Below are 17,780 nucleotides of genomic sequence, written 5' to 3' on the forward strand. Positions count from 1 at the left end.
TTCACATGGAACCTTCTATAAATTCCCCAGCCACAACAACTCCCTGACTCCAAAACTCTATCCTCACTCAGCTAAACTTCCACATCACTGAATATTTCAGATTCGAAAATTTAAGCAAATCAACAATGAGACAATCTCGTTTGGTAGTCGCCTTCCTAGTTACTCTCACCGTGGCTCAATCTTCCCTTGTTCAAAAGAATGATATTCGCTACTGCACTCTCAAGGCCTGGGAGACTCTGCCAGCCTAATTCCTCTTCACCGACCAATGTCGAATGTCACGAAGCCCTTGTCGGCGTTATTTCAAATCCAGGTGGTTATCACACCAACCTGACTGGTGCCTCTGCCGGCGAAAGACGCGGCGTATTCAACTTGCCTTGCCGATTACCTCTGGGTCGGGGACCTGGACAGGCAGATCCGCTGGAGTTTTTCTTTGCCAACAAGGACATGCTTGATATTTATCAAGGAGTCATCTCGCGGTTCGGAAGTAGTGACCAAATGGCAGCCACAGGCACGATCACCTGCGAAGGAAAGAAGGTCCAGTGGTGGATCGATTGAATGTTCAGGAGTGAACATTGAAGGTGTGGGATTAGGAAGGCGTTATTATTAGCTGGCTTTTGAGCGCCAGATATGGGATAATCAAGCCCCTCGACCCGTTCTTCGGGTCAACATGAAAAGTACTTGATTAATTAAATTATAAAGCTTCGGCTTCGTGAACTGCGATCTCGCCACTCTCATTGCTTTCTATGTTTGGTTTTATTGTTGGCACGATCCTTGGATCCTCGCTTGCCTTAAGCTTTTTGCCATCTACTCTCGTGTATCTTTTGAGATTTCTACTATCCTGCAACAATATAGCTAGCTAGCGGTGTTTTGATATATGTGCTCTCGCTTGATGACCGACCCGTCGGCACCTTGTGTATTTGAATCTAGCGACTTATCGTGTTTGATTCTTATTCCCTGTTGGTCGTGGGCGGCTATGTAAGCTAATGTAATTGCGCAGCATAAGACTAAAAATGAAAGACAATCTGACGAGCCAATTAGGAAAACTGTCTGCACATGTTCAGGGGCTTCCGCGTTTGCTCCAGTCATCCGAGTCATCGTCACGGCAGCGATCCTGAATATTGTGGGGGCGTGGGATTTGAAGCTGACAAAATTGACCATATAGTGGAGTAGGTTGATAAGGCTGTGGTGCAAGTGCGTACGACCGTACGTTCCAACGATGCGTTGCTGCGGGTTAAGCATAATTATGATCAATGCATAGGTGAGATGGCGCCAAATAGTGGACACAAGACCTAACGTGATTGCCGGGATTCTGGCCGTTACCGGCGAATCAGAATAGCTTACTGTCTTTTATCATGTGTTTTAAGGTACAGAACCACGATCATACTTAACCGGGTTATAGAGATTCGTTCTTCATTTTCTTCATCGCAATAACAAGCAGTCAATGCATGGCAATTTCAAAGGCACACCACCTCTTATATCCACTATTTGAGCGCTAGTTAAGAACATACTGTAGGACTATGTATAGAGCACCGTTCTCAGACAACTTATACTAGTTAATTAATTACTTACACGGCAGATGACAGCTTGACCCAGTCCGCTCGGTCATGGTGTACCAAGGTAAGAGGGAAAAGCAAGCCAGAGCACCATAACAGTACGTGAAGAATAATATTGATAACAGTCACAACCATGTTGCGGCCGGTATGTAATTGAATTTTATAAACATTGACCTATTAGCATATCTATCCAGACCGGGTGAATTGTATCGGGTCTTGAAGAGAAGTGTTTAAGTTGCTGAAAAGATTATTGGAGAGTTGTGAAAAGATTATTGGAGAGTTGTGAAAAGAAGAAGTAAAAAAGAGACTAAGCAGTCGATGTGTATATTGCGTGGGAGGGTGGATGATAGGCGCCGCGTCGTAAGTAGCTACAAAATTAGCCAAGGTTAACCTAGTCAACGCAAGTATGGGTGCGAGGTCACGTGGCCGGGCGTCCTCTTTTGCGTAGTTTAGTGGTTGTGGGGGGCTTGGACAGTGAATCAGGCAAGCTGGGCCTACAGTACTTATGGAGCCTCTGCCCCTCAGCCCCTCAGCCCCTCTCCTTTCAAGTGGGCCGCCATAACAAATCACACGTTAGCTAAGCTATAGGCTCAGCTTGTGTGTAGTCACCTTGGACATACGGGTCCGTACTTTCTATCTATCTGGCAGTAAAGTACGAACAAGCCTAGCAATTATTATTCGCACCGAGTCAATTGGAACAACGCAAACCGCGTTCAGTTTAGTTGGGGTTATACTTGACTTGTCGGCGCAGGAGATCATGTCTGCATTTCGATGTCATCATTTAACCTTACTGTTTACACTGTATATGTCACTAAACAACTACCTGTTCTCGACGGGATTCAAAAAATTTTTTTTTTTTATTATTATTTTTAATCAAGTGCAGAACGGCCGTGTAAACATTGCCGACTGCCTCATCGTATGTGGCATTAGTGTGGTAAAGGACGCTGGGAATAATATGAGATCTGGTATTGAGCCAATAAGCGCGTTCCCAGTACTGCGCAACCAGGACAACAGGTCTATCCTTGTGGGCACACAGAAACTACAACGACGGGCTGAGTGTGGAGCCAACTCTCTGCGTGGGCCAGAAGTTCTTTGTAATAACGCCAACTACACGTTGGCAAGTCGTAACGATTTGAGCGACGGTCATGGTCACAGTGACACTCATTCACGGTCGTCCACGCATAGTCACGAATCAAGCCTTCATATCATCAATGTCCGGAAATTAATCCTCCTCACGAAGACGCGGATAATCTGAGTTGGTCGGTATAGCACGTTTATGCTATGAGCCTGGGATGTTTACTCATTCGCCACCTAGCTCGTCGATTGCCAACGCAGGTTAATCTGTTTCTTCCGAACCTTTTTGAAACTATTAGCATTTGTAGCAAGTGGAATTATAGCAAGACTTACCATAGGCCCCAAGGCCAAAACTCCAGCAGTTAACGCTAGCACAGTTCCGATCAAAGTAACCTTGTTGAAGCCCTTTCCAAGTACATCGAATGCCATGCTGGGAGTCACCCTTGTGCCGAAGACGTCAATACCATAGCCGAAGACCAAGCTGGTGCTTTCCAATATAGCTGGTGTCGTGATAATACTGTTTACGCCAATAATATCACGCTCATGTGTGATCAACCACCGCGAATCTAGCTCAATAGACGGGTGGTACCTGGTCAGACCCTCTTCGAGTTCGGCTGCAACAGGATCGCGACCCACAACGCGACGCGGTTCGATAACGACACGAGGAATGCCAATCACCGAGTGAAGATCAGGTGCATATGCCAGAAGCTGACGCGTGGTGATACCTTGTCTTGTCTGCGTCACAGCAAGAGACTTGATAGGACCAGAGAGAACAAACGTCTTCGACACAGCAGAAGGAGCTGCTGGTCCGTTAGGTAGATCTACAGGATCGAGCGACGAATAGTTGACGGATTCATCTAGAGGACCACGGTCGTTGCTTAGTTCCGATTCGTAAAGATCCGTGACGACAAGTTGATGACCCTTCAAAGTCTGCTTTGATGATTCCCGGAGCGCATACTCGCCATAAAATGAGCATACGAACCAGTTCTCAGCGATTGCGCACGTGACATCCTGGTTGGGATCGACACCCTCATGGGTTGAAGAAGTGAGAATCTGGCCAGAGACTGCATCCAGCAGATATACTGTCAAGGAAGAAGTAGCCTCGTCAACGGCCGCAACAACCAACGTGTTGGGATTTATATACTTGTACTTCACGCTCCGGTCTCCAAGAACACGACCGATTGAGGCAATGGGGTCGTGGACAGACCTCGTTGCAATGTTGACAATCCTCTGGTTTGGCTTTGTAGAGAAAACCCAAGCGGGCACCTCAATGGCTTGCTCACCCTGGGGTTCGAACGTCTTTCCTTGAAGTTCGTTGCTAGCAGTGCGAGTTACAACAACTTGCTTCGGAGCCCATTGAATTGGGAGATCACCGATCTTACCGTCTACTCCAATAGGCAGTAGCCATGGCCCAGCAGCACTGTCGACAAGCACAGCATTTTCAACCGGCGGCCAGAGGCCAGGGTTCATGGTCTCGACAGTCTTGCCAGTATCGGCTTTCACGATGATGTATTCGCCAGTAGCACCCCGTACAGTCACGAACCCCTTCGAGGAATCAGCATGGATGGCTCTGACGTCCCAAGGGTTCGACGAAGGAGTTTCTCGCGATGACTTTGACCAAACAATGCGGCCGTGGTTGCCAGCATCAAGACCATACAGCTTGCCTCTCTTAGTCGCTAGAACAACCAGTTTGTTGAAGCCGAAGCTATCACGAGAAAGAGGTGTACCGCTGCTATGATGAACCTCTGTCCCAAGAACACTGCTTGCTAAACGACTAGGGATGGACTGGAGCCAAGCAGGAAGGTGTTGCAAGTCGTTGATGTGGCGATTCACTCGATGGATATAGGCTTGAACGGGGTTGCTGTGAGCCTCGGCATCCAGAGTCTTGGCTAAGTCTTCCGATTCTGGGATCTCGGCCCATGTCGCTGCAACTGCACCGCTAAGACCTTCAGGGCGTAGCCAACCAACCTCTCCATTGCGAATCATTTGCCAATCATCGGAATCCAAGACAACTGCCGATCTGACGGCAAATTCATTCTCTGATTTTTTGATGACCTCCGAAACGGCATGCAGCGCATCCGTCTTAACATCCGCGCCCTTAACGGGCCAGCGTCCGATGATGCCATGGGAAATCGAAGAAGTGATAATGACTTCATCATGGGTGACACGGGTGAAATATACGTTTGAACCAGAAGCGCTGGTCGAGAATGCGCTGTCTCCATCGAGCAGTGGCAGATCGTACGCTTTCGTGACAGCATTGCTCTTGAGGTCGACGTGGAAAACATCTGCCTTGTTGGCTGTCTTGGTTCGACTTTGGACAAGGAAGTGAGGGAGAGACTGGACGTGGTGGGGGGCGTGTATCTCAACCGAGGTGGTATCATCAGGAAGCGGGAATTCAGCCTTGCTCTTGGTGCCGAGAACATTGACCTTGAACTTGGTCAAGGCGTTGTCGGTCCAGGCGACTATGGGCGCAGCAGAGTTGGCACCAACAAACATGACGTCTTCCTCATTTTGAACTTCTCCCTTGGTACCAATGCTGATCTCGTCAAGTCGCTTGCCAGTTAATGGATCCAGTACCGTGACCTTCAGGGTGTAAGATAACAAGTATCCGTGCAGGCTCACAACGAAGATTTTCTCCGAGTTTGTGCTGACCTGCAGTGGAATATCGCTGATAAGGGCTCTGAACTCCCACACTACATGACCGTCAGTTCCATGGATCCTTCTGGCTACTGTGGCGCCCTCCTCTTGATGCAACACAAGAACGTCCTTTCGGCCGCTCTCGGTGAGCTCCAAAACCTCGAGGTCCTTGACCTTGCCCGGGAAGTCCAGCGACCAGACATTGCGGCCTGTGAGTGCGTCCCAGGACTGCAGGGAGCCTCCCAGGGCGCTGGTGACCCAACTCGCATCTTCTGCAGCTCTGAGATGACCATGCCCGTCTGTCAGGTTATTACCTAGCAGCTGTCTCCAGACGACAGTGCCGCTGCTGGGATTGACAGCTCCTAGGACGCCCAGGTCACTGAGTGTGTAGAGAAGACTGGCCTTCTCCTCGGGCCGCGGTCGATGGAAGAAAGTTGTCTCTCGTTGTGGTACTCCGAGGAGTTCGTGGTGGTAATCTATGTGGTCGACTTCATCCTGGAAGACGGCTCGCACTGCGGCGGGCAGCGCTAACAAGATGGTAAGTGCTCGCGGGGAGATATGCATTGTCGATGTTGGGAGCTCGTCCCTGTGGTTGAATTCTTAAATCGCGATCATCGAAAGCTCCCTATGGTTTGGAGCGTTTGTTGGTGTTGTGCCACTGGAAGCTATCGACCTAATCGGCGTGCTCACAGATAGCTAATAAGTAATTGTACAGTAGGCTAACCTAGTCTAACCTTGGGTACATAAACGGATCCGTGTTGAATGGCGTGTCTTGTCCTGCCTTGTCTTACCTAAGGTTGCAGGCGGTCCTGCTCCAACGTCAGTGGTGTCCATCGGGCCCACAAGCTGCAGAAAGTGGCCCGTGCATGTCGTATTACCTGCGATCAATCAGGTTAATTGCATGCCGGAAGTAAATATGATATCGTCCAGATATCTGTTGCAACCTGGCTTACACCAGACGATTCCCAAGCATTCATATCGCATACCGCTAGGATGTCTGTTTCCTAAATTAAACGGTCGACTCAAATTCTTGATCTGAAGGGCCCTGTCCCATATCCAGCCGACCAAAAAAGAACGGTATAGAGACTGACAACATTCGCAAGGCGGGCCATGTGACATGGCGCTTATACAAAGACGCACCCGTTGAAATACGGCATGTGGTGAAGTTAGGACAAGAAACCAACATGGAAAACTTTTAGAAGCCCCGCCATCTACCACGTTCGAAGCTTCCACTTCTATTGCTCCTCTAAACATTCGTCTCATATCTTGGTATCCCAAGCGTTAAAGTAGCGATGCAACCGATCGGCTCGGCTGCGGTGCCCAAGAAGGGTACAACGCATAGATGGACCTCGGGGGGGGGGGGGGGGGGGGGGGGTTCGTTACTCTCAACGCGATTCTGCGTCGGAAACAGCCATTCGGATCTGGTTGGATATTCCAACGTCAAGGCTCGAACCCTGTGACTGCATCCATGAAGCGAGTCGGCTTTCATATGGGCCATGACCCAGACGTGGCAGAACGAATATGACAAGCACCAAACACCATGATGCTGGCAAGAAACTTAGCAAATACCAAGGCATTGCCGCCAGCTCACGAGTCTAGATTTAAAGAGCTGATTGCCGAAGTAGCGGTCGTTGAGAAACGAGACAGGCAAGCCGTCAAATATGGAGATAGATGCTGACTAAATTAATGCGGAAGAACCAATTGACGTCGCATAAGATTACCAAGGCACGACGCCGTCTACCTCGATCATCTGCCCAATCTCATTGTCTCTGTCGCCCGCAATGATATTGGCACAGCTCTTGCCAGGAACATCTGCCTCCCAAGCACCCTGTTCTCGTCGCAGTTCCACTGGCCCGAACAACTCGGTGATCGTATATCCCGGATTGAACGCCAGGACTTTGATGTCGTGCTCTTTCAGCTCATATGACTGGCACGCCGTCATCATATTCAAAGCTGCTTTGCTCATACGGTACTGGGTAGAAGGAACATCGTAGTTTTTGGAGTTGGGGTCGCAGCGCCATGCAATGGAGCCCAAGTCGCTGCTCACATTGACAATGCGCTTTTCCTTCCTACTGCCGGGGGCCTGCGCGATGAGCAATTTCTTGAAGGCCTCACTGACTACGAACGTGGCTATTACATTGGTTTCAAGCGTGATGCGGAGGTTGGCGATCCGGTCTTTCTCCCCGGAGATGATGCCGGCGTTGTTGACCAGCACGTCAAGCCGGCCAGCTTCTGACTTGACCGTTGAGACTGCCTTGTCGATAGACTCGGCGGAGTTAGTGTCAAGCTGTACAGCCGAGACTGAGTTGCCGTACTCGGCCGTCAGGTATGCTACTGCTTTTTCTCCCTTCTCAATGTCTCGGGCACCAAGATAGACATGATAAGGGCCTCTGCTACCGGTTTGAAGCAGTGCCTTGACAATTTCATAGCCAATCCCTCGATTGGCGCCTTGTCCGCGTCAGAAAGCTTCTTAATCAACGATTTGTTAGGAACGCACCTGTAATGAGGACTATGGTCTTGTTTGCGTTAGTGGTCATGTTCGCTGTTAGTCTAAGATGAGCCAAAATATTTTAAATAGCGAACTGTTTAGGTGACTATCTTTTTGGACTTGGCTGTGCGACCTTGGCTCTTATAAACAGAGTTTAGCACTCGCTGCCCTGTTTGCAATGACGTTCTCTCTCGGCCGATATCTCCGCTGCATTTACTAGGCATCCATCTCACACTCGGTGTTTAGGACTTATCACCAAGTTCATGGTGAGTCATTCGGTCTGATGGTCCATAGCCATTCACCAAAAATGTGCGAAGTCGCATAAGCTTGAGCGTTCACTAGCCCAAGTAATAGCCTCCATCTCGTCCCATTGCATTTTATACTACTGAATATCTATCCAAACCACTAGTCTAGGTTACTAAGACTTTTGGGGTTATTCCACTTTAGGCATGTTAGTGAAAGTTCTTCAGAAATTTAAACGCAGCGTCCTGGGACATTTATGAGCGCCACCTGCCGTCAGCTACAGTAAGGCGAGCGGTATTTGGCGATCGGACTTGGACAAATGGATACTTCGAAGGAAAGGCATTTGACGAGGCAGTCTGACTATTCACGCCAGAGTCAACGGGCAATAACGCAGGTTCTAGACATGCCAAGAGACGGTATCAGAATACAAGCTCTGACATAGTTGCCAAGTTGAGCCACCACAGCAGGATAAGTGGGGTTAGATCGACCTCCTGATAAGTCGGGTCTGCAGCTGTAGCGTCTCGTCTTGTCGCTGCCACCTCGCAACAGCTTCAGCTCCCAACAAAAATTCCAGGCAGCATCTCGCAGCGTCTTCACAGCATTATAAAGAAGTAGCGATATGGCGGAAAAGCGCTCTGCGGACACCACCAGTGACCAGCCCGGCAAAAGGCATCGCTTCAACGGGTCTTCGAATTCCTCCAAGCGCCATGGCCAGGGCGTCGACGAGACCTATGGCCAGCGTTTCGCTTTTGGTAACCTCGACGCAGCGACTATCCCTAATGATAGAGACCTCGAGTGGGAAGACGAATCCGACGCACTAGCATACCTCAAGTTCGTTCGAAACCAAGCAGAAGGCATTCCGCACGTGCTAGTTGCCAAGAAATCTGGACCAGAGCTGCCAACAGCTGAGGACGGCACGATAGACCGGAGCATCTACGAAGATGGAAGGGGCGACTTCAGGGGCTACTACCACGATGGCGCATACACTGCACTCCCAGCCGGCTACGACGAAGAGGGAGACGAAGATGACGAATACCGGGATCAAGAAGGAGCAGAAGGTGATGCCGAGACCGAGGACGCTGGCAACGACAATGAGATTAAGAGTGAAGAAAGCAGCATAGGAGGGCCTCGAAACAGCAATTCTGCAGAAATCCACGAGGCATACTACATCGCCCTCAGTCAACAATACCACTTGCTACGAACCAAGCTCCGATCCAAACCACCTAGCAGCGTTGTCTCAGCACTTCCTCCCGACCATCCCACAGAAGTTGGCGGTTTTGGCGCGTCGCCAAGTCCTTTCAAGCAATGGTCATCCCGACTCACGCATACAGATCCGTTGCCAGCCCAGATTGCATCAATGCACAAGGACAGTGTGCTGCGTTTGCTCCGCATCGTCCTGAATGGAAAGTTCTTTAGGAGAGGGCAGGAAGTGCGTGAGCGCACTAGTCGTTGGATCTGGGCCCTGCTTGCTCGCTTGCCGGAAAAAGGCGAGCTAGACTACCAAGACATCGGTGTGGTTCGCGAGCTCGGGAAACGTGCCGTTCTATTCATGTTGAGCTTAGCTGAGGCCGACGTCCTGCAAGAACAGTTTGGCGTGGGAAGCAGCGGTGGCAATGAAGACGTGGGTGAGGTGGAAGTCGAAGAGGCCGAAGAGGCGAGTGCAGATGGAGAAGACGAGAGCGGATCACACAATGCTTCGAAACCTGAAGACGGTCATGATACGAAAGACGATAACACGAAATCTCAAAATCAATCTTCAGGGACCATGAACACTGATGAACCAAGAAAGGAGCTATCGCCAGCGGCTAGCGGCATTCCATCTCCACCGTCTGACGTCGAAATGGAAATCGACTCAGACGAAGAGGACGGGGAAGTATCCTCCGAACCCCAATCCCAATCACACAACGACACACCAGCTGACATAGAGACGGCCAAGGCCCGGCTTCTGGCCCAGCTTGAGACTCAAGACGAGGAACGCACGGAAAGTCCCAGCACTACTGGCCATGCCAGCACCTCAAATACAGCATTAGGTGAGATAACTGTAGTCCAAGAGACCGTAGCTGCAAAGACCGACGTCAATGTGCGAGCTACCCTCAACATGATTCTTACCGTGGCTGGTGAGTTTTACGGACAAAGAGACCTCCTAGAGTTTAGAGACCCCTTTGGGCATAACATTGAAGGATAGCTCGAGCATCGCGCTAGTATATATTCACACTGTAATGTCTTAGATCAGCTTAAAGCATTCACAAGCAAGCACCTGAATAATAGACCAAACCTTGAGGGTGATGTCATTGTGCTGCCGCTCTGGCCGCCTATTATCCGAGACGGCAACTGGCTTTGTTGCCAGCCAACATAACGACCTCGGAGATTCTTCATAAATGATGCCAACGACGTGGTGACGAAGCAGTTATCGCTACAACAGGGACTCTAATGTGCACAGGTAGATCCTGACAATTTGATCATTTTGTTTGTGAAGAAATATTTTTTATTTCAGAAGTTGGGTCAGCTGTACGATAATTGTGACAGTCGACAACGCACCACGAATGTTGACATGTTTACGGAGAACAAATCAAAATCCAGCCCTAGTAGTGACATACACGTGCAAAGAAAACCCCAAAACGCCATCGCATGCAAATAAAGCAAACAAGCATAAAAGCATCCAGCATCCAAAGGAGCCGCAACAGTCCACCAGTCTTCCCTGGACGATCACTAGAAGGCTGAGCTAATCAGCAATGCCAGCCTCCTTGCAGTGCCAAGATGTAACGGTTCCTCGTGCGTCCGGTGAACCAGAACGATGCAGGAAGCAAAGCGCCATAGAAGCTCAAACATCATCCATATCCACTTCTAGACTCTGGTCCAGAAAGCTTGCATCTTCAAAGTCCCCACTGGGCATCATAGCGTTCTCCTGTCCGAATTGTTGGGCTCCATTGAAGGCTCCATTTTTGCCCTTGAGGCCGCCTTTCCTAGGCATGGCCATTCTCCTGCTGTTGCTCAGGTCGACCGGTGCCAGGCTTCGTGGGCTCACTTCAAAGTCTTGCCAGCCCATAAGATTCAGCTGATCTGGCACCTGAAGGATTTCATCCTCTTCATCAGCAAAGCACCGCTTTCGTGTGGCGGTGCCAGTGACGCCAGAAGCATATAGATCGTTCGACTCCACAGACTTCTGGCTGAGAGTAAGGCCTGGAACGTCGTCCATGGCATCGGGGTCAACGAGTCCCAATGGGACGCCCGCCGAAGGTAGACTGAACGCGAACTCATCCGAGACGGAAGACTCCTGTGTGCCGAACCCTCCAATCTTGTTGATGCCGCAGAATGGCAGCAGCTCTCTCGGCGTGGACAGTGCGTCTGGTCGCGGCCGGCCGGTGTCAGGAGTCGCGCTTGTCGGGATCCCGTCCTTCCTGTTCTCGTCCCAGAGCGAGAATGCGCTGTAGCCGACGGTCTTGTATCCTTCCGGCACTGCCTTCCTGACTCTCATGCCTACGGACAAGAGGTTCGCCTGCACTGTAGCGTCAGATGCACTGAAGCCTTTCGGAGAGGACTCGTCTGAAGGCGTGGAGGGGTGGATGGGGCCCGAGCTATTGAAGAAGGAGGTGATGCGACGCTGTGCGGGATCGCTTGCTGCGCCGGCAAACTGGCGCTTTGTTCGTGGTGCAGACATGCTGGCGTGTGCAGTGATAGGGCGAAACGAAAGGGTATATCGATGTGCCTCTCCAGGCCAACGGTTGGCGCTCAGTCGACCGAAGCCACCCGTTACAGTTGAGAAAAGGTCAGAGACCAATGTGCCTTGCGTCCCGGTTCGTACCCCTCGACGGATATCTAAGTCAATGCGGGCCGGGTGACGCAAGTTGCTAAGCAAGAATTGTGCAGAACCACTAAACGAATGAAAGGAAATGAGTGTTGCACTTATCGCACAGATTTATGAAGTTGTGAGCGATGACGATGAATCCAGGGTGAGAGGCTGGGGGGATTTGGGGTTGGGAATGATTAAAGCTCGGCTCTCGATTGGTTTCAACGGTGGGGAAAGAAGACGCGCACTGCATCTTTCTTAAGCGTGTTTTTTCGCGTAAATGGGGGACGGGGACCGTCGATCTTCCAAGTTGCACTGCTCAGTCCGCAGAATAATCCATGTGGGATTACGAATTACAGTAACCTTAGTTACATCACTCTCAAACGCCTGCCGATCGACCAAATCACCATGCGCAGGCATTGCAAATACACCGTTGCAAGCATCTGCCACTTTAGAACGAGAGAAGCGAAGTGCAGACTCTGCATTATCATCACAAGACAAATGCCGACCGGCGAGTAGGTACTTTGTATCACCAGTACTATAGATACAGCGTTGGGGCTATGATTGGCCCACTACGACGACCCAGTTTGAACTTGCATACATAACTACGGATCCGTACTGCCCTGCTTTCTTACGGAGTAGGTTAGTCACCTACTTTTGTACTGTGGTACTATTGAGCTAAAGACACCCACTCTGGGACGTTGTCTCATAAGAAGAAACCCATCCACTAATGATCTATTCGGGGGTGCCTGGGCAGCCTGGGGAATGTTTTTTTTGGTTCAACGCAGCAAAGACCATTGCTCTTCCTGCATCATCACATGCTTTAGCGAACGTTGTGATTGGTGAACGACAAATATGGGTGGGGGAAGGCGTTGATCGATTGGGTCTGTGGTCACGATATTTCCAGCATGCCAGAGAGTGAAATGCATGCTATTTGCTTAACCTAGTGGGATGCGGGCCGCCTGCTAAGTCCTTACATACCACCCCCCTCGCTTGCTTCCCAGCGTGCCAGGTGCTAAAGGACCCTGGACCCAGTCGATTTCGCCTTATTGGGCACGTTGGCTTCTGAATTGTCACATTCAAACTGACAGACGAATTGTCGTCCCTTTGCTATCGATTGGCCGTTGTCGCATTCTTTTCGAGAATGAGCTCATTGTAGGCGCGTTACTGAGCGCCAACATTGTTGACCGCCATGTCTCTCATGCCCAGGCCCTTGGATACTGGCGTCTCCCCAGATAACACACTGCTGTCCCCTATCGCATACGACGACGATGCGCTCTCGTTGCACAGCAGGAGCGACCAGGACACCGACAGCGAAGATGACCAACTCGTCGCCCGCGCTCGCAGCAGCAAAGAGCTACGTGCCCGCGACCGCTTAGTTCTGATGGAGGAAGAGGAAATGGACGAACTGGTCACGGCCACCCGTGCGAAACAGGACCGCCAAAGAAGGGGGAGTAACCTGGCCATCCCGAATCCGCTCCAGCTTTTCAGGACCACGAGTCGCGAACGATCGCATAGCCCCATGCTGAAAGGCAAAAAGTCAACTGAAGATGCACACGACGAGAAGAGGCGCGTCCGTCGAAATAGGAGGAAGCAGAAAAAGGACCGCCTGCTTGAGAAGGCGCAGCATGGCGAAGATGGCGAGCTCATGTACGAAATGGAATCAGGTGCAATAAAAGATGGGAGCTCAACTGGCGACAGCAGCGACAGAGAGGACAGTGAAGAACACGACCGCCAGCATCTGCTGATGCACACTGACCGGAAAACCGAAAAGAAGAGACACTGGAAGAAGTGGCTCTTCATTTACACAACCCTCGCAGTCGGCTTTGCTTTCCTGGCTTTATTGGCATGGAAGATGTCCGTAGACAAGAGGAACTCCATGCCGCCACTGGTCAGCAACGGCACTGCCCTTTTTGCCCCGACGACGCTCATAATCAGTTTGGACGGCTTTCGGGCAGACTTTGTAGAGCGCGGGTTGACGCCTAGATTGAGTGCATTCATCAAAGAGGGTGTAAGCCCGCTATACATGAATCCTTCATTCCCCTCTGTCACCTTTCCAGTATGTGAAATGAAAAACTGGCACTGCCAACTAAGCTAACTCTCATAGAACCATTACACACTAGCAACCGGGCTTTATCCTGAGAGCCATGGTGTGGTTGGCAACACGTTCTGGGACCCGGAACTCGAGGCTGAGTTCTTCTACACGGACCCCTCTCGGAGTATGGATCCGAAATGGTGGGGAGGAGAGCCCTTCTGGGTCACGGCCGAGGAACAGGGCCTGCGGACGGCCGTTCATATGTGGCCAGGTAGTGAAGCTCATATCATGAGTGTTGAGCCTAGCATCCTGGACGTGTACAATGGGAAAGAGGAGCTAGCCAGCAAAGCTGCCAGGATCCTGGCGTTCCTGGACAGACCAGGAATGGAAGATCTTAGCGCAGACGTCAAGGATATGAGACCGCAACTAATCGCAGCTTATGTCCCGAACGTCGATGCTGATGGCCACAGGTATGGCCCCAACAGCACAGAAATCCGAACGACTATCAGCCAGGTCGACGGAATGCTGGACACGGTCTTCCATGGTTTAGAGGAGCGGAATCTCACCGACATCGTCAACGTTATCATAGTATCCGACCACGGCATGGCCACAACTGACGTCTCGCGCATGTATCAGATGGATGATTTGATCGACATGACTAAAGTCGATCATGTTGATGGCTGGCCACTAGTTGGTGTTCGGCCTAAGGACCCTTCGTACCTGCAAGGACTGTATGAGCAAGCCGTGGAGAAATCGAACAACAACACAAATTTTGAGGTCTACCTCAGAGACAAGAACATGCCTGAAAGATATCACTTCACAAATAACGATCGCATTGCGCCTCTATGGATTATCCCTAAGACCGGGTGGGCCATTGTTGCAAAGGATGAGTTTGACCTTGAAGAGGCGAGGACCAAAGGATTGGTTTACCATCCGCGAGGGCTCCACGGTTACGACCATGAGCATCCTTTGATGAGGGCCATCTTCATTGCTCGTGGCCCCGCTTTCCCACACGAACCCAACAGCAGGGTCGAACCGTTTCGTAAGTCAAAAACCCAGCCGAAATTAGCAGGAGATACACAAACTAATGACTCTCCAGAAAATATTGAGGTGTACAACATTCTGTGTGATTCGGTCGGCATGACCGCAAAGCCGAACAATGGAACTCTCCGTCTCCCGCTCAAGACTGTTGGCATCCATGACGCTGAGACAGTGCTTGACGAACCAGCAGATCCAGAAGCAAGTACTACGGCCGAGGAAATCGCTACCGGAGTTATGTCGATCTCGCCTGTAGAGACGAGCTCCGCTGCCGACGCCAACGAGCAACCCCCAACAGCTGTTGGTATCGACCCTGTCGAACCACTAGAGGAGCCTGAAACGCCCGAAGAAACTGGAAGCCTCGGAGAGGAGGTCCTAGGGGACAGTGAAAACGCCGAGGATGATCCCAAAGAGTTTGCGTCCTGGCAAGACTACTGGGACTGGCTGACTGGCAAAGTTGATGATTTGTGGCATAAAATTACTGGCTCCGACGATAACGACGACGACGACGACGAAGGCGCAAGCACATCTGAATGAGATTCTGAGTTCTCAGTAACATGCGTGTATCTATATTGTGTTTTATAATTGGAGCAGCTGGCGTTCCTGGGGGGTACTTTGAGGCGACTCTATTTTCGGCTTTTCGGACCTGAATGATGTCTACAGACCGTTGCAAAATATGACTCATAATTAATCATACCGTGTACTCCTATACTCAAACCTAACTCTCATTGAGCGCATATCGTGCGACGGTTTTGCTTTTGACCGCAAATCAGGCGTTCGCAGCACGACGAAAGTGGCTTCGCTCGTACCTGTCGCATGACTCACCAAGGCAGGCACAGCCACTGCAACAAGTAACAAAACACTACCTTACTGAGATACAGCTGGGCCCTGGTGTCTCTCATCCGCCACACGACTCGACCAGTCAAACTCATATTAGCAGACAGTAGAAATGTCGAAATCGACGAAACTAATCATTCTCGACGGACGCACAGGCGAAGGCGGCGGTCAACTCGTGCGGCTAGCCTGCGCCCTCGCAGCCGTAACATCACAACCCATTCGCATCACCAACGTGCGCGGCAACCGGGCTGGACCACGCGGTGGCGGTCTGAAATCACAGCACGTCTCTTCAATTGCATGGCTTGCGAAGGCAACAGACGCTGAAGTCGGCGGTTTGGCAGTTGGATCGCACACCCTAGATTTTGCGCCAGCACTGCCTCCGACTGCGCTGAGAGGAAACAGGATCTGCATAGACGCCGAGTCGCCGGCGGCGAGCACAATGCTGATGTTCCAGGCTGTCTTGCCGTATTTGCTCTTCGCCGGGAACGTTGGGGGTGAGGGGGAGGAGAAGAGCATAGAGCTCGAGATTAAAGGAGGTACCAACGTCTCCTTCTCTTTGAGCTACGAGTACCTGGACCAGGTCTTGCTGCCCATCCTAGAGACACGTTTTGGTATTGTCATTGAAAGAAAGCTGAAGGAGAGAGGATGGAGCTCAGGGCCTACGAGGAAAGGAACTGTCTGGTTTCGTATTCAGCCACTCACCATAGGCGAGAGATTGGCGTCGAGAGGGCCGTGGGATGGAAAACATGCGGATCAAGATTTCGTGGTCGAGCGGATCGATGCGACCCTTCTCGCGCCCAGCAATATGCATTCATACCTACAAGAAGCGCTTGTTAAGGACCTAGATGAGCGATTTCCGGACGTGGATGTCAGGTTCGTTATCACGGAGGAAAGTGCACATGAGAGCCGGATGTATGTACTACTGGTTGCGGTTTCCAAGACTGGTCTGCGATGGGGTCGGGACTTTCTTTACAACAAGAATAGGAAGAAGAAGACGCCCGGAATGCTGAGCAGTGAGATGTCGCGCAAGGTATCCCGGGATCTTCGTCATGAGATATCGCTCCGTGGAGCTGTGGATGAATATCTACAGGACCAGCTTGTTGTGTTCCAAGTGCTTTCCCAGGGCATGTCAAGCTTCGGACGAAACGAGCAAGACGCTGATGGTGATGGCAGAGGCGTTGCACCCGAGATGGATGGGCTTGCCATCATCGAAGAGCAGAGGATGCGAAAGGATAAGACACATGAACCGTTTGGGCAAGGAAGCACACATACAACAACGGCAAGATGGGTGGCTTCCCAACTCCTGCCTCAGGTCAAGTGGTTCAACAAGGGAGAATTATGTGAAGGGGCGGGTATTTCATTTAGCTGATGAGAAAATCGTTAGTTGTGTGATCAGCATGACTCTATCTGCTTAAGACTGGAACGACAACAATTAGTGATGTGCTCGTCGCAATGTTATATTTCTGGCCCATCGAGAAGTCCCAGTGTACAATTGACGCATTGTGTCCGAGCCTTCTTCAAGAATATGCACAATGCACGAAGTCCTCTGCTTTCCGGGCAGCCTGGCAAATCCTGTGCCATTGGGTCTGCATATTCTGCACCCTGTTCTGCCACCAGTAAACCGCTCCAATGAGCAAAGTATCCAATTCATGCATTGACCCCTGCTTATGTGTGCACAATCAAACAATAGGCGGGCCGCAACTGAAGCCGAATTTCCATCCGCTGCAAAAACGTTTGCAGGAGGCGGATAAATTTTCCCCAGGACCTTTAAATGAAACATAGATCATCAGTCCACAGGGACATCTTAGAGACAGCCTTTCCGCATGACAAATGGCGTATTGAATTACTATAAATAGATTCGGTGATGACTGTTTTGTGTTTTCTTGCCGTTGGATATGGTATCAAGAACTAGCCATAGTATTGAATAGAGCAATAATTAATTGTGCGGTCCTCGACAGGAAGGGAGTGGTGCATGATCAAGCCAAAACCGGCGCACAGCAAGGTGAGTCGCTAACTTCTCACCTCACGGCGAGTTGTCGAATGTCTTTACACACAAACGATTCTGACGTGTCTCCTGTCTCAGCGACC

The 17,780-nt window shown here is 50.7% G+C and overlaps 7 protein-coding genes across 7 annotated transcripts; 4 read left to right on the top strand and 3 right to left on the bottom strand.

Annotated features, from left to right (window-relative positions):
- Positions 1-198: 198 nt before the first annotated feature.
- BKA67DRAFT_532261 (uncharacterized protein) lies at positions 199-555 on the top strand (the record flags this gene model as incomplete). The annotated part of the gene is made up of 1 exon (XM_046099503.1): positions 199-555. One exon carries the CDS (start codon positions 199-201, stop codon positions 553-555), a length of 357 nt encoding a protein of 118 aa, XP_045961261.1.
- A 1,887-nt stretch (positions 556-2,442) lies between these two features.
- BKA67DRAFT_554021 (uncharacterized protein) lies at positions 2,443-6,042 on the bottom strand. The gene is made up of 2 exons (XM_046101955.1): positions 2,961-6,042; positions 2,443-2,909 (listed from the first exon to the last, which is right to left on the bottom strand). The coding sequence occupies exons 1-2, from the start codon at positions 5,826-5,828 to the stop codon at positions 2,865-2,867; spliced, it is 2,913 nt and encodes a 970-aa protein (XP_045961262.1). The 5' UTR covers positions 5,829-6,042; the 3' UTR covers positions 2,443-2,864.
- A 939-nt stretch (positions 6,043-6,981) lies between these two features.
- On the bottom strand, positions 6,982-7,801 carry BKA67DRAFT_655323 (uncharacterized protein; the record flags this gene model as incomplete). The annotated part of the gene is made up of 2 exons (XM_046106732.1): positions 6,982-7,712; positions 7,762-7,801. The coding sequence occupies 2 exons, from the start codon at positions 7,799-7,801 to the stop codon at positions 6,982-6,984; spliced, it is 771 nt and encodes a 256-aa protein (XP_045961263.1).
- Positions 7,802-8,224: 423 nt separating this feature from the next.
- BKA67DRAFT_554026 (uncharacterized protein) lies at positions 8,225-10,438 on the top strand. Its single transcript, XM_046101956.1, has one exon. It carries the CDS (start codon positions 8,615-8,617, stop codon positions 10,178-10,180), a length of 1,566 nt encoding a protein of 521 aa, XP_045961264.1. The 5' UTR covers positions 8,225-8,614; the 3' UTR covers positions 10,181-10,438.
- Positions 10,439-10,816: 378 nt separating this feature from the next.
- Positions 10,817-11,653, bottom strand: BKA67DRAFT_532265 (ribonucleotide reductase inhibitor-domain-containing protein; the record flags this gene model as incomplete). The annotated part of the gene is made up of 1 exon (XM_046099504.1): positions 10,817-11,653. The coding sequence occupies one exon, from the start codon at positions 11,651-11,653 to the stop codon at positions 10,817-10,819; it is 837 nt and encodes a 278-aa protein (XP_045961265.1).
- Positions 11,654-12,744: 1,091 nt separating this feature from the next.
- On the top strand, positions 12,745-15,611 carry BKA67DRAFT_554029 (ectonucleotide pyrophosphatase/phosphodiesterase family member 3). Its single transcript, XM_046101957.1, has 3 exons — positions 12,745-13,841; positions 13,890-14,859; positions 14,917-15,611. Exons 1-3 carry the CDS (start codon positions 12,975-12,977, stop codon positions 15,390-15,392), a joined length of 2,313 nt encoding a protein of 770 aa, XP_045961266.1. The 5' UTR covers positions 12,745-12,974; the 3' UTR covers positions 15,393-15,611.
- On the top strand, positions 15,612-17,249 carry BKA67DRAFT_554030 (RNA 3'-terminal phosphate cyclase). Its single transcript, XM_046101958.1, has one exon. The coding sequence runs from the start codon at positions 15,805-15,807 to the stop codon at positions 17,059-17,061; it is 1,257 nt and encodes a 418-aa protein (XP_045961267.1). The 5' UTR covers positions 15,612-15,804; the 3' UTR covers positions 17,062-17,249.
- Positions 17,250-17,780: the final 531 nt, after the last annotated feature.

Source organism: Truncatella angustata, assembly GCF_020726525.1.
Source record: "Truncatella angustata strain MPI-SDFR-AT-0073 chromosome Unknown BKA67scaffold_2, whole genome shotgun sequence".
Taxonomy (NCBI): Eukaryota; Fungi; Ascomycota; class Sordariomycetes; order Amphisphaeriales; family Sporocadaceae; genus Truncatella; species Truncatella angustata.